Genomic DNA, 24160 nt, shown 5'->3' on the forward strand with positions numbered 1-24160 from the left:
TATGGTGTCACGCCTCCATGTATAAGCCTGAGGTTGTACGTGTAGACTTGTGGTCTTCTGTTTATAAGTGTATGAAAACCATTTGAAACGTACATATGCATACAAACACACAAATGATTGCATGTGTCCAGCAGTATTTGTGGTCACACAGCAATTGTCATACCTCCGCATGACTACACACTCTTAGAAAAAAAGCGTTCCTTTTTGGGTCCAGGTAAAACCCTTGTTGGTTCCAGGTAGAACTATTTTGGGTTCCATGTAGAATCCTCTGTGAAAAGAGTTCTACATGGAACCAAAAGTGTTATACCTGGAACCAAAAATGGTTCTTCAAAGGGTTCTCCTATAGTGACAGGCAAATAACCCTTTTTGTGTTCTAGATAGCAAAAACTAAGTTCTAAGATTGCAGTCATGTTTGTTGATATGGCCAAAATTGGCCCATGCAGCACTTCCACTGCGTCAAGTGTAATGGCAATCAAATTTCATCTCAACATACTGCTTGAACATTTCCAAAATCGTTTTTTTAACTTTCAATACTTATCGAACAAGATTATTAGCTCGGCAGTGCGCTAAGGAAACACTGTGTACTTTCGTAGAGCATGGTTTCCACAAAACAACTAGGCAAGTTAACCGTAGTACGCTGTCACTGTGTAGTACTCGAGTCAAAGGTAAACAAAGTCCAACCTGATGATTAAGTCAGAAGGCCCACTCAGAAGACTTTGAGCCGGGCCTCCGAGGGGAAAGCTCTGTAAGTGGCAGCGAGGGAATGACAGGGGCAGAGACTTGTTTATGGAGACTAAATTTAACCTGACATCTGCTTCAAATAGAAACCCGCCATAAATATTAATGAATGGAGGGAAGAATCTGGTCTCGTCGATGCAGAGGGAGCGGGGGACAGAGAGAGAGAGGGAACTGGTCTCGTCGATGCAGAGGGAGCGGGGGACAGAGAGAGAGAGGGAACCCGTTCCACCTGAAAACCTATTTTTAGAATCTCTGATTCTATTTCCCGCACGAAGAGGCTATTTTTAGCAGATGCAGAAGCGAGCGGAGTCAGAGACAGCTAGAGCGTGTGGAATCAGCCAGAGGGAGAGATGCACCATTAGAGAGGAGGGAGAGATGCACCATTAGGGAGGAGGGAGAGATGCACCATTAGAGAGGAGGGAGAGATGCACCATTAGAGAGGAGGGAGAGATGCACCATTAGAGAGGAGGGAGAGATGCACCATTAGAGAGGAGGGAGAGATGCACCATTAGAGAGGAGGGAGAGATGCACCATTAGGGAGGAGGGAGAGATGCACCATTAGGGAGGAGGGAGAGATGCACCATTAGGGAGGAGGGAGAGATGCACCATTAGAGAGGAGGGAGAGATGCACCATTAGAGAGGAGGGAGAGATGCACCATTAGGGAGGAGGGATAGATGCACCATTAGGGAGGAGGGAGAGATGCACCATTAGAGAGGAGGGAGAGATGCACCATTAGAGAGGAGGGAGAGATGCACCATTAGGGAGGAGGGAGAGATGCACCATTAGAGAGGAGGGAGAGATGCACCATTAGAGAGGAGGGAGAGATGCACCATTAGGGAGGAGGGAGAGATGCACCATTAGAGAGGAGGGAGAGATGCACCATTAGAGAGGAGGGAGAGATGCACCATTAGGGAGGAGGGAGAGATGCACCATTAGGGAGGAGGGAGAGATGCACCATTAGGGAGGAGGGAGAGATGCACCATTAGAGAGGAGGGAGAGATGCACCATCAGGGAGGAGGGAGAGATGCACCATTAGGGAGGAGGGAGAGATGCACCATTAGGGAGGAGGGAGAGATGCACCATTAGGGAGGAGGGAGAGATGCACCATTAGGGAGGAGGGAGAGATGCACCATTAGGGAGGAGGGAGAGATGCACCATTAGAGAGGAGGGAGAGAAAGCGACAGCACAAGCTCCTGGCACAGGTATCTTTAGAATACCTTCTTCTCATTCTCACACTCTCACTCTCACATACACACACAGCTCCCCTCGCAATGCCATGTCATTCTTGCCAATGTAGAATCCTCTCTCTATCTCTCTCTCTCACACTCTCTCTCCCTTTCTCTCATCATCTCTCTCTGCTTGGATTGAACAGTTACTCTCCCCTTCTGCCCCTGTCTTTCTCTGTGTATTCTGTCTCTCTCTGTGTATTCTGTCTCTCTCTGTGTATTCTGTATCTCTCTTTGTATTCTGTCTCTCTCTGTGTATTCTGTCTCTCTCTGTGTATTCTGTCTCTCTCTGTGTATTCTGTCTTTCTCTGTGTATTATGTCTTTCTCTGTGTATTATGTCTCTCTCTGTGTATTCCGTTTTTCTCTGTGTATTATGTCTCTCTCTGTGTATTCTGTCTCTCTCTGTGTATTCTGTCTCTCTCTGTGTATTCCTTCTCTCTCTGTGTATTCCTTCTCTCTCTGTGTATTATGTCTCTCTCTGTGTATTCTGTCTCTCTCTGTGTATTATGTCTCTCTCTGTGTATTCTGTCTCTCTCTGTGTATTCTGTCTCTCTCTGTGTATTCTGTCTCTCTCTGTGTATTCTGTCTCTCTCTGTGTATTATGTCTCTCTCTGTGTATTCTGTCTCTCTCTGTGTATTCTGTCTCTCTCTGTGTATTCAGTCTCTCTCTGTGGCTATGTATAGTGTTTTGTCACATGACACAATGTAACAGACCAGCGTCTTGTCTTAATGCAACATCCCAGGGAATGAAGTGGGTGGAAAAATGTATGGAGTGCCTACTGTAGCCATTTTTACATTGTACATTTGACATGGGTAAAATCTACATGGGTATAGCTCCCACAATTTGACTTGCATGTGTTTGGTTTGAAAATTTGAAAATGAGTTTAAAATATAAACTATTTAAACTAGTATGTGAAGATATACTCAGTGGCCAGTTTATTAGGTATAACCATCTAGTACCGGGTCGGACCTCCCTTTACCTCCAGAACAGCCTGAATTATTTGGAGAATGGAAACGCTGCTCAATTGGGACCTAACATGTGCCAGGAAAATATTCCCCACACCATTAAACCACTGCCACCAGCCTTTACCGTTGACACCAGGAAGGATGGGGCCATGGACTCATGCTGCTTATGCCAAATCCTGACTCTGCCATCAGCATGACGCAACAGGAACCGGGATTCATCAGACCAGGCAATGTTTCTCCACTCCTTAATTGTCCAGTGTTGGTGATCGCGTGCCCACTGGAGCCACTTCTTCTTGTTTTTAGCTGATAGGAGTGGAACCCAGTGTGGTCGTCTGGTGCAATAGCCCATCTGTGACAAGTACTGACAAGTTGTGCGTTCCAATTTATTGTTCTGCACACCACTGTTGTACTGAGCCGTTATTTGCCTGTTTGTGGCCCACCTGTTAGCTTGCACAATTCTTGCCGTTCTCCTTCCACCTCTCATCAACAAGCTGTTTTCACCCACAGGACTGCCGCTGACTGGATGTTTTTTGTTTGTTGCACCATTCTCTGTAAACCTGTCAGGGTTGTGTGCGGAGAATTATCGGAGTCAAATGCAGGACACAGGTGTTGAGCGAAACCACAGTGTTTTACTCAAAATTAATGGCAAAAATTCCACAAATGGAAATAATCACAAACACAACGTATAAACCACAACCACTAACGCACAGTCTGCAAGCGCGATATCAACCCAGAGCATATAGGACTGCTTTTTCTCTACCACATCACCGGATTCCTGACGCAAGCTCTGGACAATTACACCGTATCATCACAGCTAGCTAGCTGCAACCGAGTGGCTACTACTGGCTAACACCTCTGTCCCGAAGCAAGCACCAGTTAGCCTTGAGCTAGCCTCGAGCTAGGCCCATCTGCCGGCTAGCTGAAGAGGTCTACCAGCGAATTCTTGGGCTACAATACCAGCTACAAGCTAATTTAGCCATTTTTTTTTTTGCCGCTGCTAGTAGCTTTTACCTTCTGCACAGACACCAGCCCTGTTATTAGCCTGGATATTACTCACCAATTTACCAGCATCGGACTGTCTCTCGACAACAACGCCGGATTCCTGCCGTAATCCCTGAGCCACTGCTTCTGATCCTCACAGCTAGCTTGCGGCTAGCGCAGCTAGCGCCACTGCCACGAAGCTAGCACCAGTTAGCAAACACAATTCTACAATTCACAACCTCTCTTTCGCCATCGCCATCTGGCTTGGATTCTCTGTCGACACGACCACGTCTGAGCAGACCCCCTCCGTCTGAGCAGACCACCCCCCGGGCTACTAACTTTAAACGCCGCGAGGCCTCCCTGCTCCATCTACGGCTGCCCCCTGGACACTATGATCACTTGGCTACATAGCTGATGCATGCTTGACTGTCCATTAATTCACGGTACTCCATTCTGTTTATTTGTGTTTTATCTGTCGGCTCTGTGCTTTAACTCAGGATCTGTGTGTAGTTAAATCGACCCTCTCTGCCTAGTCGTCGCCATTTTTACCTGTTGTTGCTGTGTTAGACTAGCACCCTGTTATTGCTGCTGTTATCTTACCTGTTGTTTTAGCTAGCTCTCCCAATCAAGACCTGCAATCACTTTATGCCTTATTGTATGTCTCTCTCAAATATCAATATGCCTTGCATACTGTTGTTCAGGCTAGTTTTCATTATCATTGTTTTGGTTTGCAATGGACCCTGTAGTTCCACTCTCCGTACCTCTGATACCCCCTTTGTCCCACCCCCCACACATGCGGTGACCTCACCCATTGAGACCAGCATGTCCAGAGATACAACCTCTCTTATCATCACCCAGTGCCTGGGCTTGCCTCCGCTGTACCCGCGCCCCTCCATACCCCTGTCTGCACATTATGCCCAGAATCTATTCTACCACGCCCATAAATCTGCTCCTTTTATTCTTTGTCCCCAACGCTCTAGGCGACCAGTTTTGATAGCCTTTAGCCGCACCCTCATCCTACTACTCCTCTGTTCCTCGGGTGATGTGGAGGTAAACCCAGGCCCTGCATGTCCCCAGTCACCCTCATTTGTTGACTTCTGCGATCGAAAAAGCCTTGGCCTCATGCATGTCAACATCAGAAGCCTCCTCCCTAAGTTTGCCTTACTCACCGCTTTAGCACACTCTGCCAATCCTGATGTCCTTGCCGTGTCCGAATCCTGGCTTAGGAAGGCCACCAAAAATTCTGAGATTTCCATACCCAACTATAACACTTTCCGTCAAGATAGAACTGCCAAAGGGGGAGGAGTTGCAATCTACTGCAGAGATAGCCTGCAAAGTTCTGTCATACTTTCCAGGTCTATGCCCAAACAGTTCGAACTTCTAATTTTTAAAATTAATCTCTCCAGAAATAAGTCTCTCACTGTTGCCGCCTGCTACCGACCCCCCTCAGCTCCCAGCTGTGCCCTGGACACCATCTGTGAATTGATCGCTCCCCATCTAGCTTCAGAGTTTGTTCTGTTAGGTGACCTAAACTGGGATATGCTTAACACCCCGGCAGTCCTACAATCCAAGCTTGATGCCCTCAATCTCACACAAATCATCAAGGAACCCACCAGGTACAACCCTAAATCCGTAAACATGGGCACCCTAATAGACATTATCCTGACCAACCTGCCCTCCAAATACACCTCTGCTGTCTTCAATCAAGATCTCAGCGATCACTGCCTCATTGCCTGTATCCGCCACGGGTCCGCGGTCAAACGACCACCCCTCATCACTGTCAAACGCTCCCTAAAACACTTCTGCGAGCAGGCCTTTCTAATCGACCTGGCCCGGGTACCCTGGAAGGATATTGACCTCATCCCGTCAGTTGAGGATGCCTGGTCATTCTTTAAATGTTACTTCCTCACCATATTAGACAAGCATGCTCCGTTCAAAAAATGCAGAACCAAGAACAGATATAGCCCTTGGTTCACTCCAGACCTGACTGCCCTCGACCAGCACAAAAACATCCTGTGGCGAACTGCAATAGCATCGAAGAGCCCCCGCGATATGCAACTGTTCAGGGAAGTCAGGAACCAATACACGCAGTCAGTCAGGAAAGCAAAGGCCAGCTTTTTCAAGCAGAAATTCGCATCCTGTAGCTCTAACTCCAAAAAGTTCTGGGATACTGTAAAGTCCATGGAGAACAAGAGCACCTCCTCCCAGCTGCCCACTGCACTGAGGCTAGGTAACACGGTCACCACCGATAAATCCGTGATAATCGAAGACTTCAACAAGCATTTCTCAATGGCTGGCCATGCCTTCCTCCTGGCGACTCCAACCTTGGCCAACAGCCCCGCCCCCCCCGCTGCTACTCGCCCAAGCCTCCCCAGCTTCTCCTTTACCCAAATCCAGATAGCAGATGTTCTGAAAGAGCTGGAAAACCTGGACCCATACAAATCAGCTGGGCTTGACAATCTGGACCCCCTATTTCTGAAACTGTCCGCCGCCATTGTCGCACCCCCTATTACCAGCCTGTTCAACCTCTCCTTCGTATCATCTGAGATCCCCAAGGATTGGAAAGCTGCCGCGGTCATCCCCCTCTTCAAAGGGGGAGACACCCTGGACCCAAACTGTTACAGACCTATATCCATCCTGCCCTGCCTATCTAAGGTCTTCGAAAGCCAAGTCAACAAACAGATCACTGACCATCTCGAATCCCACCGTACCTTCTCCGCTGTGCAATCCGGTTTCCGAGCCGGTCACGGGTGCACCTCAGCCACGCTCAAGGTACTAAACGACATCATAACCGCCATCGATAAAAGACATTACTGTGCAGCCGTCTTCATCGACCTGGCCAAGGCTTTCGACTCTGTCAATCACCATATTCTTATCGGCAGACTCAGTAGCCTCGGTTTTTCTAATGACTGCCTTGCCTGGTTCACCAACTACTTTGCAGACAGAGTTCAGTGTGTCAAATCGGAGGGCATGTTGTCCGGTCCTCTGGCAGTCTCTATGGGGGTACCACAGGGTTCAATTCTCGGGCCGACTCTTTTCTCTGTATACATCAATGATGTTGCTCTTGCTGCGGGCGATTCCCTGATCCACCTCTACGCAGACGACACCATTCTATATACTTCCGGCCCTTCCTTGGACACTGTGCTATCTAACCTCCAAACGAGCTTCAATGCCATACAACACTCCTTCCGTGGCCTCCAACTGCTCTTAAACGCTAGTAAAACCAAATGCATGCTTTTCAACCGTTCGCTGCCTGCACCCGCACGCCCGACTAGCATCACCACCCTGGACGGTTCCGACCTAGAATATGTGGACATCTATAAGTACCTAGGTGTCTGGCTAGACTGCAAACTCTCCTTCCAGACTCATATCAAACATCTCCAATCCAAAATCAAATCAAGAATCGGCTTTCTATTCCGCAACAAAGCCTCCTTCACTCACGCCGCCAAACTTACCCTAGTAAAACTGACTATCCTACCGATCCTCGACTTCGGCGATGTCATCTACAAAATAGCTTCCAACACTCTACTCAGCAAACTGGATGCAGTTTATCACAGTGCCATTCGTTTTGTTACTAAAGCACCTTATACGACCCACCACTGCGACCTGTATGCCCTAGTCGGCTGGCCCTCGCTACATGTTCGTCGTCAGACCCACTGGCTCCAGGTCATCTACAAGGCTATGCTAGGTAAAGTGCCGCCTTATCTCAGTTCACTGGTCACGATGGCTACACCCACCCGCAGCACGCGCTCCAGCAGGTGTATCTCACTGATCATCCCTAAAGCTAAAACCTCATTTGGACGCCTTTCCTTCCAGTTCTCTGCTGCCTGCGACTGGAACGAATTGCAAAAATCTCTGAAGTTGGAGACTTTTATCTCCCTCAACAACTTTAAAAATCTGCTATCCGAGCAGCTAACCGATCGCTGCAGCTGTACATAGTCCATCTGTAAACTACCCACCCAATTTACCTACCTCACCCCCCATACTGCTTTTATTTATTTACTTTTCTGCTCTTTTGCACACCAGTATCTCTTCTTGCACATGATCATCTGATGATTTATCACTCCAGTGTTAATCTGCTAAATTGTAATTATTCGATTTATTGCCTACCTCATGCCTTTTGCACACATTGTATATAGATTCTCTTTTTTTCTACCATGTTATTGACTTGTTTATTGTTTACTCCATGTGTAACTCTGTGTTGTCTGTTCACACTGCTATGCTTTATCTTGGCCAGGTCGCAGTTGCAAATGAGAACTTGTTCTCAACTAGCCTACCTGGTTAAATAAAGGTGAAATAAAAATAAAAATAAAAAACAAACAATCACGGACAAAACAGAAATTAAAGCCAGAGGGTTAAATAGGGAACATGATAGGGGAATTGAAACCAGGTGTGTATAATACAGACAAAACAAAACGAAACTGAAAAATGGATCGATGGTGACTAGAAAGCCGGTGACGTCGACCGCCGAACACCACCCAAACAAGGAGAAGGGCCGACTTCGGCGGAAGTCGTGACAAAACCCTAGACACTGTCGTGCGTGGAAAGCCCGGAGGCCGGCTATTTCTGAGATACTGGAACCAGAGCGCCTGGCACCCACGATCATATCACGCTCAAAGTCGCTTAGGTCACTCGTTTTGCCCATTCTAACGTGCAATCCAACAGTAACTGAATGCCTTGATGCCTGTCTTCCTGCTTTATATAGCAAGCCATGGCCACGTGATTCACTGTCTGTGGGAGTAAACCATTTTCGTACAAACAGAAAATAAATCAAATATACAGTATAAATCGTGGTCCTGCATATAGACATAGTACCTTACAATGTGATGTATTTAATATAACAGGTGTTTCAGCAATCCAATGTACTATGACCACGCCCCTTGCACAGTCTTCACATTTTGCTGCCTTAAAATTACATCTCAAAAGTGAATAAATGGAAATGTTTTCCTACCGATCTACACAACCTACTTCGTGTTTTAAAACTCAAAGAAAAATTATAGAAAATGTTCCTAATGAATAAAAAATAAGAATAATAAGAAGATGTCTTTATTGTATGTCTTCACAACCCAGAGTTAATACTTGGGGGAAGCACCTTCGGCAGCCATTACAGCTGTGAATCATTTTGAATCAGATTCTGACAACTTTTCACAACTCTTAGGGCAACATTTATCCATTGTTTTTGTCAAAATTACTCAAGCTCAGTAAATTTGGTTGGGACTTGGGTGTCATTGATGGACAGCAATATTCAAACCTTGTCTCTGATGTTCAAGCAAATTAGGACTGAGGCTGGAACACTCAGGAACACTCTACACCTCTTGGAAAACCATAATGTTTTCTATATTCATATAATATTTTTCATCTCAAACAGTTACAAACATACACATACGAACAACAACTTACAGAAACACTATACTATCTAAATATTTTAATAAAAAAACATTAGATTTTTCCATTGTGTTAATGATTGCAGATTGATTGATTTCAAGGTTTTTTGTATACGTTTTCTTTCAAGATGAGTGATGAAAAGAGAATCGTCCAGTCCATTGGGTATTTCACTACACCCCAATATGCCATATTTTGAAATATGCAGACAGACGGATTGAAAGTAAGTTTATATTGAAATACTTCTGATAGCCCACTTTCTAGCTCCACCCATAACTTTTGGACTTTTTAGCATTCCGTGTAAGTACGGATTATTGAGTCATTGTTAGTTTTACACTTAAGACATGACTCTGCCATTGTGCTGTAGAATTTCAGATTTTTTTCTCTTGTATAATAAATTCTATATGTACATTTTCGTTAACTGTAATTTCCTTCGTTTAATATGCTCCAACATTCCCTCCATCTTGTGCCAACATTTGCGTTGTGTTGTGTAATGGATTTGACCCAAGACTTTAGTTTTTAATTTAGTTGTTTAATTTAGGCCGACTATCTGTTGTTCCACGTAATGAATCTGTTATTCAATGCATTTGTATGGGCTAATAGCAGTAAGGCCCCAAATATTCTTTCATCGGCTTAGACAGGGCTTAGTCTCTAATGGAATAACTGGTAGCAAAAAAAATATGGTGGTGGAGATTTTGAGGAGGGGTGTGTAGACATTCACTAGGCACTGTATCTATCAATTCCATGTCTGCACCTGACAGGTAGCAAAAAAATACCTCCAGTGGAGTTCCCAATTAGGTTCAGTTGAACCAGAGCCGAGAGTTTGACTTTGCCATTATTAAAGCACTGGATGCCAGTTTTATTGCTGTGTAATAGCTCATCTGACAGACGAGAGACGTTAATGTTGTGTAATTGCCTCATATCATTGAGAGACATCTCCGGGGACAGTTCTGGCACAGTTAGTTTAAATTCCATATTCCATAACTGTTTTAGCATGAGGGTTTTATTTTTTCATATCACTTTGCACTATTTATTTGCAAAGGGCTCAGGCTACATCCAGTTTCTGTCCAAAAACAGCCACAGTTACTGCAATGGTTGTTTGCTAAAGTACCGATTTTTCGGCTCTGGAGTTCATCAGAACCTGTATACCAAGTGGAGCTAAGCTTGGATGTTAGCGGAGGTTGTTGGAATGTGGATGTGGATCAAGGTGGAACCGCGCCGAGAATGAGAAATGCCTTTATTTGGCTGAAGATGGACCATCATCATGACTCTCTGCTGTAGGCAGTGCAGTGCAGACTCTTGGCTGCGTCTCAACAGTGGCTTCCTTATCTTGTCTCCTTCCCTTTGTACTGATCTGAAATGCAGGTAGATGTGATGGGGTAGATATGTAGTGTATAATTCATTTGGGAATCTCCATGGGTTTCATCTGTGTTTTTAAGATCTGTTGCAGATGAAGGGAAGGAGACGAGGAGACTAAGCCCCTTTAGACTAGTAAGATGCATTATTATCAAAGAGAACTGTTTACGCATGTAAACCTGGGCTAGGCGGTGCAGAGCTGCACTAATCTTAATGTATATGGATCCGTTCCTATCCATGTGAATGGCCTTAAAGATGGTTTATAGATCTGTGAATCTGTGCAGCAGGTGCCTCAGGCCGACCCTCGTCATCAAACAGCCAGTTCCCGTAGTCTGACCAGCCAACACCATTCAGATACACTTTTCTGACGTAGTCAACTCCACAATGTATTATTATACGTTTTCTTCACCCTCTCAACCACTCATTTGTTTCCTTCATATGGAGGTTTATTGGTGTGACTCAGAACAATGATGGGCTTTTTTTGTATGCGTCCATTTCCTGTGCTTTTGATAAATCACCTTCGTTGTTGAAAGGGTTTGTGCTATTATTGACGCCATTGATATTTTTAGTTTGGGCTTCTCAAATGCACTCAATTTGTTTAGAGGGGGGAAAGGAGGGAAGATTCCTTTGTCCCGTTGGTGATGTCTGACTTGACGTCAGTCTCAAAGAAGAGTGCCTTGTTGCGAATGATTAAAATCTGTTGTGTATTGTGCTTTAACTGAGTGTGTGTTTGTTCTGTGTGCACAAGGTGCGTTCCATTTATTGAGTGATGGAGCATCATTTGTGACGTGGGTGATTTTTGGAGCATGGTTATTACAATTATAAATGATGGTGATGACGATAATAAGCAGCTTTCATTGAAAGACGTGCTAAATCATGATACATGTTGAGAGCCACTGTGGCCTATTCTCGATCACTCTCCCATCTCAGGTTACTCTTCACTATACTCTCCTCACTCTCATTAAAGGGTGATACCCTTAGGGTGTTGTATGTAAAATTCATATTTACTGAAATCTGAACAGTTCTTACATTTTTATTGTTGATTTGGAGCTTTGATTTAGGCTACAAGTTTGAAACAGTGAATTGTTTTCTCATTTGCTCTCTCCCTCTTTCTCTTTCCCCATAGTTTTGATGCTGAGAATGGCTTGTCGGTGGGGCGCAGCCCCCTGGACCCGCCGGCCAGTCCCGGCTCCGGCCTGGTGCTCCAAGCCAACTACCACAGCCAGCGCCGTGAGTCCTTCCTCTACCGCTCCGACTCAGACTTTGACCTCTCACCCAAGGCCCCCTCGAGGAACTCGTCCACTGCCAGTGATCTGTAAGTGCCCCCCCCTCATATTGGTACTGTCCCTCTGTGACCTTTCACCTTCCACTCACATCTATTGAAGCGTCATGGCAGAGATGTCTCAATGTAGGCCTTGATGAGGTTTTGTGGAACAGATACAATGATAAGTGGAAGGGAATTGCTTCTTGGATCACTTTCCAAAAGGGAATTCTGATAGCAAAACATGGGGAATACGTTAGGCCCATTTGAAAGCTTTCCCTTTTACTGTATACTCAGAGTAAGGAATTAATAGAAATGTACAGAATGGTTATCTGGAGGAAAGTGGAGTAGGGTCAAGAGGAGGGTTTAGTATGATTTTAATCTAGTCCATGGGAGACTAGATAATATCATTTGTAATTGATGAAATGTCTATATATCTCAGTGTTTTAGAATTAGTTGCTTATTCGGATATATATATCGATGTGTGCCCGATGCCGCCCCTCATCTCTGATTCTCTGCTGAGAGTGCACTATCATAGCCTCCCGGGTGGCGCAGTGGTCTAGAGCACTGCATCGCAGTGCTATGCTGCGCCACCAGAGTCTGGGTTCGCGCCCAGGCTCTGTCGCAGCCGGCCGCGACCGGGAGGTCCGTGGGGCGACGCACAATTGGCTTAGCGTCGTCCGGGTTAGGGAGGGTTTGGCCGGTAGGGATATCCTTGTCTCATCGCGCTCCAGCGACTCCTGTGGCGGGCCGGGCGCAGTGCGCGCTAACCGAGGGGGCGGGTGCACGGTGTTTCCTCCGACACATTGGTGCGGCTGGCTTCCGGGTTGGAGGCGCGCTGTGTTAAGAAGCAGTGCGGCTAGGTTGGGTTGTGCTTCGGAGGACGCATGACTTTCGACCTTCGTCTCTCCCGAGCCCGTACGGGAGTTGTAGCGATGAGACAAGATAGTAATTACTAGCGATTGGATACCACGAAAAAATTGGGGAGAAAAGGGGATAAAAAAAAAAAAAAAAAAGAGAGTGCACTATCATGTGTGCCTATAGGCTATTTAGTGTGGTCTCAATCAAATGATCCATAGCCTTTAGGCATGCTCGTAGAAGCACAGAGCAAAGTTGTATTTCTAAGATAGCTGCTGGGATGGTGTAAATAAAACTCGGCTGCATTACAAACTGCAATGGACTTTCCAACCCTGAGCCCAGGCCTGCTCTGCTCTTGCTGATCAAAAACATGTTTGTGTGCTGCTTATACAATGGCTGTGTAGGCCTACGGTGACAGTTCAGGAGGAGAGTCAAAGGCTTCTGCCGAAAATAATTTAATCTTGAGCTCGGACTAGAATACAGCCTATATTCTGTTCCTTTTGAGAAGAAGAGTGGGAAGATGAGAAGGAGGACCGGAGGTCAACTTTCATAGCTTGCTTCTACTACAATTGATTTAATTAAAAACAATATGTTTTTTGCCCATTATGTACAGTACCAGTCAAAAGTTTGGACACACCTACTCATTCAAGGGTTTTTCTTTATTTTTACTATTTTCTACATTGTAGAATAATAGTGAAGACATCAACACAATTAAATAACACATATAGAATCATGTAGTAACCAAAAAGGTGTTAAACAAATCAAAATATATTTTAGATTTTAGATTCTTCAAAGTAGCCACCCTTTGCCTTGATGACAGCTTTGCACACCCTTGGCATTCTCTCAACCTGCTTCACCTGGAATCCTTTTTGGCTCCTGCCAATTCCAGCCAGACTTAGAGCCATCTATTTAGCTTGCTGACGTTAGCTAGCTAAATAGTTAGCATAATGTTTAGCATAACAGGCTAGCTAGCTAGCTTAATTCCTACCTTGCAAACCAGATAACAGGTTTGATATGATGTAGCTAGCTACAGAGGTGGGACCAAGTCACTATTATTCGAGTCACAAGCAAGTCTCAAGTCACAAGGTCCGAGTCTCAATTCGAGTCCCAAGTATAACAGGTCAAGACTCAAGTCGTGCAATCTAAGTCGAGTCGAGTCACAAGTTTTTTCAAGTCAAGTAAAAACAAATCTATACATGCAACGGCTTGTTCAACTACAAATCTTTCTCTATTTATTGAGGCTACCAGACAGCCATTTTCATGATTTTGATTTTGAAAAAGCCATATCTCAAAAAATTTGCTTTTCTTAAAAAAACAGAAAAGACAGACATGGCAGCTCTGTGTCTAGCTCCTAAGCAACTTTGCAGTATTTTTTTTTTTTTGTGTGTTATTTCTTATATTATAAGCACAATTTTTTGGGGGTGTTATTACATACAGCCAGAAAGAACTTTTGGATATCGGAGAGGCGGTAACTCAATAGCGTTACGAATAGGAATACGACACACCATCCACTGCTTCCGAGTACATTACTCGCTAATGTTCAGTCTCCGGATAATAAAGTAGACGAGCTCAGGGCGAGGATCTCCTTCCAGTGAGACATCAGGGATTGTAACATACTCTGTTTCACGGAAACATGGCTCTCTCAGGATATATATCCATTCAGCCATCTGGGTTCTCAGTACATTGCGCAGGCAAGAATAAAGAACTCTCCGGGAAGAAGAAAGGCGGGGGTGTATGTTTCATGATTAACCACTCATGGTGTGATTGTGATAACACACAGAAACTCAAGTCCTTTATTTCACCCGACCTAGAATACCTCACAATCAAATGCCGACCGTATTTCCTCCCAAGAGAATTATCTTCGGTTATAGTCACAGCCGTGTATATTCCCCCTCAAGCCGATACCACGACGGCCCTCAAAGAACTACACTAGACTTTTTGCAAACTGATAACCACATATCCTGAGGCGGCATTTATTGTAGCTGTGGATTTTAACAAAGCAAATTTGAGGGAAGCGCTACCAAAGTTCTACCAACACATTGACTGTAGTACTCGCACTGGTAAAACATTGGACCACTGCTACTCAACTTTTCGATATGCCTACAAGGCCCTCCCCCGCCATCCCTTCAGCAAATCTGATCACGACTCCATTTTGCACCTCCCTTCCTATAGGCAGAAACTCAAACAGGAAATACCCGTACTAAAGTCTATTCGACACTGGTCTGACCAATCGGAATCCATGCTTCAAGATTGTTTTGATCACGCGGACTGGGATATGTTCCGGTTAGCCTCTGAGAATAACATTGACAAATACACAGATACGGTGACTGAGTTCATCAGGAAGTGTATAGGAGATGTTGTACCTACTGTGACTATTAAAACCTACCCAATCCAGAAACAGTGGATAGCCGCATTCGAGCAAAACTGAAAGCGCAACCCACAGCATTTAACCATGGCAAGGTGACTATGGCCAAATACAATCAAACAGGCAAAACAATCAAAACAATCAAAGTGAAGTTGCAATTTAACGGCTCAGACACGAGCCATATGTGGCAGGGTCTACAGACAATCATGGTCTAGGGAAAACCAGCCACGTCGTGGACACTGATGTCTTGCTTCCTTCTTTGCCCACTTTGAGGACAACCCAGTGTCACCGATGCGGGCCACTACCAAGGACTTTGGGCTCTTCTTCTCCGCGACCAACGTGAGGAAGACATTTAAGGGTGTTAACCCTCGCAGGGCTGTCGGCCCAGACGGCATCCCTAGCCGTGTCCTCAGAGCATGCGCAGACCAGCTGGCTGGAGTGTTTACGGACATATTAAATCTCTCCCTATCCCAGTCTGCTGTCCCCACTTGCTTCAAGATGTCCACAATTGTTCCTGTAACCAAGAAAGCAAAGGTGACTGAACTAAATGACTATCGCCCCGTAGCACTCACTTCTGTCATCATGAAGTGCTTTGAGAGGCTAGTTAAGGATCATATCACCTCTACCTTACCTGACACCCTAGACCCACTTCAATTTGCTTACCGCCCCAATAGATCCACAGACAATGCAATAGCCATGGCACTGCACACTGCCCCATCCCATCTGGACAAGAGGAATACCTATGTAAGAATGCTGTTCATTGACTATAGTGCAGCATTCAACACCATAGACAACACCTCCACTTTGCTTCCCCACAAGGGTGCGTGCTCAGCCCCCTCCTGTACTCCCTGTTCACTCATGACTGCGTGGCCACGCACACCTCCAACTCAATCAAGTTTGCAGACGACACAACGGTAGTAGGCCTGATTACCAACACTGACGAGACAACACAACACTACAGGGAGGAGGTAAGGGCTTTGGGAGAGTGGTGCCAGGAAAATAACCTCTCACTCATCGTCAACAAAACAAAGGAGCTGATTGTGGACTTCTGGAAACAGCAGAGGGAGCACGCCCTTATCCATATTGATGGGACCGCAGTTGAGAAGGTGGAAAGCTTCAAGTTCCTCAGCGTACACATCACTGACGATCTGGAATGGTCCACCCACACAGACAGTGTGGTGAAGAAGGCGCAACAGCGCCTCTTCAACCTCAGGAGGCTGAAGAAATTTGGCTTGGCCCCTACAACCCTCAAACTTTTACAGATGTGCAATTGAGAGCATCCTGTCAGCCTGGTACGGCAACTGCACTGCCTGCAACCGCAGGGCTCTCCAGAGGGTGGTGCGGTCTGTCCAACGCATCACCGGGGGCAAACTACCTGCCCTCCAAGACACCTACAGCACCTGATGTCACAGGAAGGCCAAAAAGATCATCAAGGACATCAACCACCCGAGCCACGGCCTGTTCACCCCGCTATCATCCAGAAGGCGAGGTCAGTACAGGTGCATCAAAGCTGGGTCTGAGAGACTGAAAAATAGCTTCAATCTTAAGGCCATCAGACTGTTAAATAGCCATCACTAGCCGGCTTCCACCCTGTTACACAACACTGCACCTTAGAGGCTTCTGCCGTATATACATAAACTTGGAATCACTGGCCACTTTAATAATGGAACACTAGTCACTTTAATACTGTTTAAATTATGTTTACATACTGCTTTACTCATCTCATATGTATATACTGTATTCTATTCTACTGTATTTTAGTCAATGCCACTCTTAATTCCATTATTTTACTTTCAGATTTGTGTGTATTGTTGTGAATCATTTTAAGATACTACTGCAGAGGGCCTCCCGGGTGGCGCAGTGGTCTAGAGCACTGCATCGCAGTGCTATGCTGCGCCACCAGAGTCTGGGTTCGCGCCCAGGCTCTGTCGCAGCCGGCCGCAACCGGGAGGTCCGTGGGGCGACGCACAATTGGCTTAGCGTCGTCCGGGTTAGGGAGGGTTTGGCCGGTAGGGATATCCTTGTCTCATCGCGCTCCAGCGACTCCTGTGGCGGGCCGGGCGCAGTGCGCGCTAACTGAGGGGGGCGGGTGCACGGTGTTTCCTCCGACACATTGGTGCGGCTGGCTTCCGGGTTGGAGGCGCGCTGTGTTAAGAAGCAGTGCGGCTTGGTTGGGTTGTGCTTCGGAGGACGCATGACTTTCGACCTTCGTCTCTCCCGAGCCCGTACGGGAGTTGTAGCGATGAGACAAGATAGTAATTACTAGCGATTGGATACCACGAAAATTGGGGAGAAAAGGGGATAAAATTAAAAAAAAAAAAAAAAAAAAAAAAAAGATACTACTGCAGTATTGGAGCTAGGAACACAAGCATTTCGCTACACCTGCAATAACATCTGCTGATTATGTATATGTGACCAATAAAATGTTATTTTATTTATATATTTTTTAGCAGGCTAGCGTCAAAATTTTGTCTGACAAAATGCAGCCGTATTGACTTTATTTGAAACTTCGCAGCCACCAGAGTTTGACAAATGACTACAGTTTGCAATGATTTGTGGGTCATATCAACCCCACAAGTGATCAAAGTTCTTCACTCGCTCCCCCGAGGGAGAGTGGCTAGCACGAGAGCTGAGGGGGCAAAAATAAGGTGTTTGGACTGCAGCTAAAGATGGAAAAATTAGCGACTTTATTTTTTTAAAACTTTTACTTCTGCTGTTTATTTTTCCAGTCTACATCAGCCTAAGACAGTTTCCCTGTGTCTAAACACCTTAGTTTGTGATTAATCGGTTGCAGGTCACCAACTCTTGCCTCTGTTTTTAAAGGGAAGAAAGCTTGAAGCACTGGGAAGTCAACTGGTTGTCTCGGTGAGAAGAACTTGACAAAACGCTGATTTGTCCCCTCAAAGGCCTGTCCCGCATTCTCCATTACAGGTTTCAGAGCCATCATCCTCCCCATGGCACCAGTGACAAAAAATGTACCCCTCCCCCATGTTTTTCTTGTGACCCCAAGAAAAGCCTTTTTTCTTTTGCATGTGAAGCTTCAAGAAAAAGACCCTAGCATAACCCCAACCCTATAACTTTACCAGTTGGACGTTCATTTCTCCCTACCTCACGGTTCCTATAATGTACAGTGCATGGCATCCTTTGTTTGACCTTAATTTCAACCTGTCTGGTCTACCTTTATTCGTTGCGTTCTTTGCTTTGATGTCGGTCTGCAGGTTGTTGAAGTGTTTTTTCACAGACACTGATCAACTGTCTTGATTTATGATTAAATGCAAATGTGTAAAGTGCACAGTAGACATTAGTACCATAGTAGTCATGTTGGATTTAACCTAAATATTGTATACACACTAAATGGTTGCAATTTTGTTTAACCTTTTCACTGATTCTGTTAATGTATTTTTTTTAAATTAAGATCAGAGCCTAAACCAATATCTTGATTTAACCTAAATTTCATCATTTTTGCCCCATTATAGACATGGAGAAGACATGATTGTGACACCATTTGCACAGGTTAGTTTTGGAAATATTCTGTCCTGTGTTTTTCAGCTGAATAAATGGTTAACGAATTGGCTTGGTATGGACTAGTGGTCTAGGCTACTGCCTCTGGAGCACATGTACAATGTATCGCTGCCAGCATTGGTTAGAATCTATCCCACTGCTTTTAAGCACGCTCTGGTTTACCAAGCCAAATTCTCCCTGTAATTTGGAATGTGACCTCTAATCTGCCCACTGGTTATGTAACTTTACCTTCATTATGCACACCAACACAACAAGGAAATAAATAATGTAACTGAACACTGACTGATTCTGAGTAATGTTAGGCTTAAAAAAAAGAGAACTACAAAAGGTTGTTGTCAGTGAAGTCACAGCTGTCACTATAGGTGCCAGTGACACTAGTAGACGGCCACCGGAACAGCCTTTGCGGCTGGCACATTGCGGCAGCCAGGCCCGTGACAGAGGACGTGCGTCACAACCGCACTCACTTTACTAAACAAGCGAGGAATCCAACATCGCGTTCCTCGATACGGCTGTTGACTGATAAGAAACCCACCACGGCCGGGAAACCAGATACTGTCTTTTTTAATGTGCTGACTCATGATTTAGATTGGTGCCCAGACTCTGACATGTGTGACGTATGGGAGGCTGGGGGCTAGCGAGGGGGCTCACTCTTCATCAGCCTGTAATTATGATGGCTCAGGGGCACCGCTAGTGCTTGCTTGTTTTGTAAAGTGTTGAAAATGAACTATTGCAAGCCACTATTTAACACTAACGCCTCGATCACACCGACAGTGGAACGCATTTTGGTACACCAGAAGTACATACATTTCCAATGGAACCCTGCGTTTGACTTGCAGCATTACGTAGCAGAGGCAGTTGCAGTACGTTTTGTGTGGTGCGTACGTTGGATTTATCGAACGTATGCGTCAATCTGTATGTGTAGACGGCTTGACAGAAATGGTAACAGAAGGTGAATGTTGAACTTTTGTTGCACACATATCCAGATGATGCAGCGTACCATTTTGCACAATAACACTGTCGGTTTGATCAAGGCCTAAGAGAGTTTAAATGTACTCCATTGCAGTGTATGCTTAGCCCTTTTGTGGTGTAAAATGTTAAATTGTAACACTTCACGGAGTATGCATATAATATATTCGAAATGTTTTTATTCATACGTGAAGTACCTCGACTATCACAATGAGGTAGTAGAGAGGATGCACAGTACCAGGCAAAAGTTTGGACACACCTACTCATTCAAGGGTTTTTCTTTATTTTTACTATTTTCTACATTGTAGAATAATAGTGAAGACATCAAAACTATGAAATAACACATATGGAATCATGTAGTAACCAGAAAAGTGTTAAACAAATCAAAATATATTTTAGATTCTTCAAAGTAGCCACCCTTTGCCTTGATGACAGCTTTGCACACCCTTGGCATTCTCTCAACCAGCTTCACCTGGAATGCTTTTCCAACAGTCTTGAATAAGTTCCCACATATTCTGAGCACTTGTTAGCTGCTTTTTCTTCACTCTGCGGTCCAACTCATCCCAAACCATCTCAATTGGGTTGAGGTCGGGTGATTGTGGAGGCCAGGTCATCTGATGCAGCACTCCATCACTCTCCTACTTGGTCAAATAGCCCTTACACAGCTTGGAGGTGTGTTGGGTCATTGTCCTGTTGAAAAACAAATGATAGTCCCACTATGCACAAACCAGATGGGATGGCATATCGCTGCAGAATGCTGTGGTAGTCGTGCTGGTTAATTGTGCCTAGAATACTAAATAAATCACAGACAGTGTCACCAGCAAAGCACCTCCACACCATCCCACCTCCTCTTCCATGCTTCACTGTGGGAACATGCGGCGATCATTCATTCACCGAAAAGACATGGCAGTTGGAACCAAAAATCTCAAATTTGGAATCATCAGACCAAAGGACAGATTTACACCGGTCTAATTTCCATTGCTCATGTTTCTTGGCCCAAGCAAGTCTCTTCTTCTTATTGGTGTCCTTTAGTAGTGGTTTCTTTGCAGCAATTCGACCATGAAGGCCTGATTCACGCAGTCTCCTCTGAACAGTTGATGTTGAGATGTGTCTGTTACTTGAACTCCGTGAAGCATGTATTTGGGCTGCAATTTCTGAGGCTGGTAACTCTAATGAACTTATCCTCTGCAGCAGAGGTAACTCTGAGTCTTCCTTTCCTGTGGCGGTCCTCATGAGAACCAGTTTCATCATAGCACTTGATGGTTTTTGCGACTGCACTTGAAGAAACTTTCTACGTTATTGAAATTTTCCGGATTGACTGACATTCATGTCTTAAAGTAATGATGGACTGTCGTTTCTCTTTGCTTATTTGAGCTATTCTTGCCATAATATGGACATGGTCTTTTATCAAATAGGGCTATCTTCTGTATACCACCCCTACCTTGTCACAACACAACTGATTGGCTCAAACGCATTAAGAAATTAACTTTTAACAAGGCACACCTGTTAATTGGTGCATTACCTCATGAAGCTGGTTGAGAGAATGCCAAGTGTGTGCAACGCTATCATCAAGGCAAAGGGTGTCTACTTTGAGGAATCTCAAATACAAAATATATTTTGATTTGTTTAACAATTTTTGGTTACTACATGATTCCATATGTGTTATTTCATAGTTGTGATGTCGTCACTATTATTCTACAATGTAGAAAACAGTAAAAATAAAGAAAAACTCTTGAATGAGTTGGTGTGTCCAAACTTTTGCCTGGTACTGTATATTAATCTTGTCTGTTCTTGTAGGTACTTGCCAGTTTGAGGACGGTAAGAAGCAACTTCGCCGTTTTGACCCATCAGCAAGATCGTCAACCCAGCAAGTAAGTTCAGTCTACAAATCAAATCAAACTTTATTTGTCACATGCGCCGAATACAACCTAGACCTAGTGTAGACCTTACCGTGAAATGCTTACTTACAAGCCCTTATCCAACAGTACAGTTCAAAAAGAGTTAAGAAAATATTTACCAAATAAACTAAAGTTTTTAAAAAATCAAAATAAATTATAAAAAGTAACACAATAACATAACAATAACGAGGCTATATACAGGGGGTGCCGGTTCTGAGTCAGTGTGCAGGTGTACAGGTTAGTTGAGGTAATTTGTGCATGTAGGTAGGGATGAAGTGACTATACATAGATAATAAATAGCGACTAGCAGCAGTGTACAAACAAATGGGTGGGGGTCAATGTAACAGTCAAGTGGCCATTTGATTAATTGCTGGCTTGGGGGTAGAAGCTGTTAAGGAGCCTCTTGGTCCTAGACTTGGCGCTCCGGTACCGCTTGCCGTGCGGTAGCAGAGAAAACAGTTTGTGACTTGGGTGACTGGAGTCTCTGACAATTTTATGGGCTTCCCTTGACACCGGCTATTATATAGGTCCTGGATGGCAGGAAACTAGGCCCTAGTGATGTACTGGGCCGTACGCACTACCCTCTGTAGCGCCTTACGGTCAGATGCCGAGCAGTTGCCATACCAGGTCAGGATGCTCTCAATTGTGCAGCTGTAGAACTTTTTGAAGATCTGGGGACCCATGCCAAATCTTTTCAGTCTCCTGAGGGGGAAAAGGTTTTGTCTTGCACTCTTCACGACTGTCTTGGTATGTTTGGACCATGATAGTTTGTTGGTGATGTGGACACCAAGGAACTTGAAACTTTCGACCCGCTCCACTACAGCCCCGTTGATGTTAATGGGGGCGTGCTCGGTCCTCCTTTTCCTGTAGTCCACGATCAGCTCCTTTGTCTTGCTCACATTGAGTGAGAGGTTGTTGTCCTGGCACCACACTGCCAGTTCTCTGACCTCCTCCCTATAGGCTGTCTCATCGTTGTCGGTGATCAGGCCACTATTGTAGTCGTGTTTGGCCACGCATTCGTGGGTGAACAGCCTACAAGAGGGGACTAAGTACACATCCCTGAGGGGCCCCAGTGTTGAGGATCAGCGTGGCAGACATGTTGTTCCCTACCCTTACCACCTGGGGGCGGCCCATCAGGAAGTCCAGGATCCAGTTGCAGAGGGAGGTGTTTAGTCCCAGGATCCTTAGCTTAGTGATGAGCTTCGTGGGCACTATGGTGTTGAACGCTGAGCTGTAGTCAATGAACAGCATTCTCACATAGGTTTTCCTTTTGTCCAGGTTGGAAAGGGCAGTGTGGAGTGCGATTGAGATTGCATCATCTGTGGATTTGTTGGAGCGGTATGTGAATTGGAATATGTCTAGGGTATCGGGGAGGATGCTGTTGATGTGAGCCATGACCAGCCTTTCAAAGAACTTCATGGCTACTGTTGTGAGTGCTACGGGGCGGTAATAATTTAGGCTAGTTACCTTCGTTTCCCTGGGCACAGGGACTATGGTGGTCTGCTTGAAACATGTAGGTATTACAGACTCAGTCAGGGAGAGGTTGAAAATGTCAGTGAAGGGGCCTCCCGGGTGGCGCAGTGGTCTAGGGCACTGCATCGCAGTGCTATGCTGCGCCACCAGAGTCTGGGTTCGCGCCCAGGCTCTGTCGCAGCCGGCCGCGACCGGGAGGTCCGTGGGGCGACGCACAATTGGCTTAGCGTCGTCCGGGTTAGGGAGGGTTTGGCCGGTAGGGATATCCTTGTCTCATCGCGCTCCAGCGACTCCTGTGGCGGGCCGGGCGCAGTGCGCGCTAACTGAGGGGGGCGGGTGCACGGTGTTTCCTCCGACACATTGGTGCGGCTGGCTTCCGGGTTGGAGGCGCGCTGTGTTAAGAAGCAGTGCGGCTGGTTGGGTTGTGCTTCGGAGGACGCATGACTTTCGACCTTCGTCTCTCCCGAGCCCGTACGGGAGTTGTAGCGATGAGACAAGATAGTAATTACTAGCGATTGAATACCACGAAAAATTGGGGAGAAAAGGGGATAAAATTTTAAAAAAAGAAAAAAAAAAAGAAAAAAAATGTCAGTGAAGACACTTGCAAGTAGCTCCGCGCATGCTTTGAGTACACATCCTGGTAATCCATCTTGCCCCGCGGCTTTGTGAATGTTGACCTGTTTAAAGGTCTTGCTCACATCGGCTACCGAGAGCGTTATCACACAGTTATCCAGAACATCTGGTGCTCTCATGCATGCTTCAGTGTTGCTTGCCTCGAAGCGAGCATAAAAGGCATTTAGCTCATCTGGTAGGCTCGCGTCACTGGGCAGCTCTTTGTAGTCCATAATAGTTTTCAAGCCCTGCCACATCCGACGAGCGTCAGAGCCGGTGCAGTAGGATTCAATATTAATCCTGTGTTGACGCTTTGCTTGTTTGATGATTCATCTGAGGGCATAGCGGAATTTCTTATTAGCATCTGGATTAGTGTCCCGCTCCTTGAAAGCAGCAGCTCTAGCCTTTAGCTCGATACGGATGTTGCCTGCAATCCATGGCTTCTGGTTGGAATATGTACATACGGTCACTGTGGGGAGGAAGTTGTCGATGCACTTATTGATGAAGCCGATGACTGAGGTTGTATACTCCTCATTGCTATTGGATGAATCCCG

The 24160-nt window shown here is 45.5% G+C and overlaps 1 protein-coding gene across 8 annotated transcripts in view; it reads left to right on the top strand.

The window, feature by feature from the left end:
• Positions 1-24160, top strand: part of LOC139560554 (3',5'-cyclic-AMP phosphodiesterase 4C-like) — a 100639-nt gene that overhangs the window by 51002 nt on the left and 25477 nt on the right. For 5 of the 8 annotated variants that reach the window (XM_071377422.1, XM_071377424.1, XM_071377421.1 and 2 more), the window contains exons 2-5: positions 11778-11966; positions 17959-18000; positions 18612-18648; positions 21421-21494. In XM_071377422.1, coding sequence (XP_071233523.1) covers positions 11778-11966; positions 17959-18000; positions 18612-18648; positions 21421-21494 — 342 coding nt within the window. Of the gene's footprint in view, positions 1-3649; positions 4357-11777; positions 11967-17958; positions 18001-18611; positions 18649-21420; positions 21495-24160 lie in introns of those variants that run through there. The other 3 variants (XM_071377426.1, XM_071377425.1, XM_071377429.1) reach the window with 2 other exon arrangements.

The sequence above is a fragment of the Salvelinus alpinus genome, chromosome 30, assembly GCF_045679555.1.
Source record: "Salvelinus alpinus chromosome 30, SLU_Salpinus.1, whole genome shotgun sequence".
NCBI classification, from domain to species: Eukaryota; Metazoa; Chordata; class Actinopteri; order Salmoniformes; family Salmonidae; genus Salvelinus; species Salvelinus alpinus.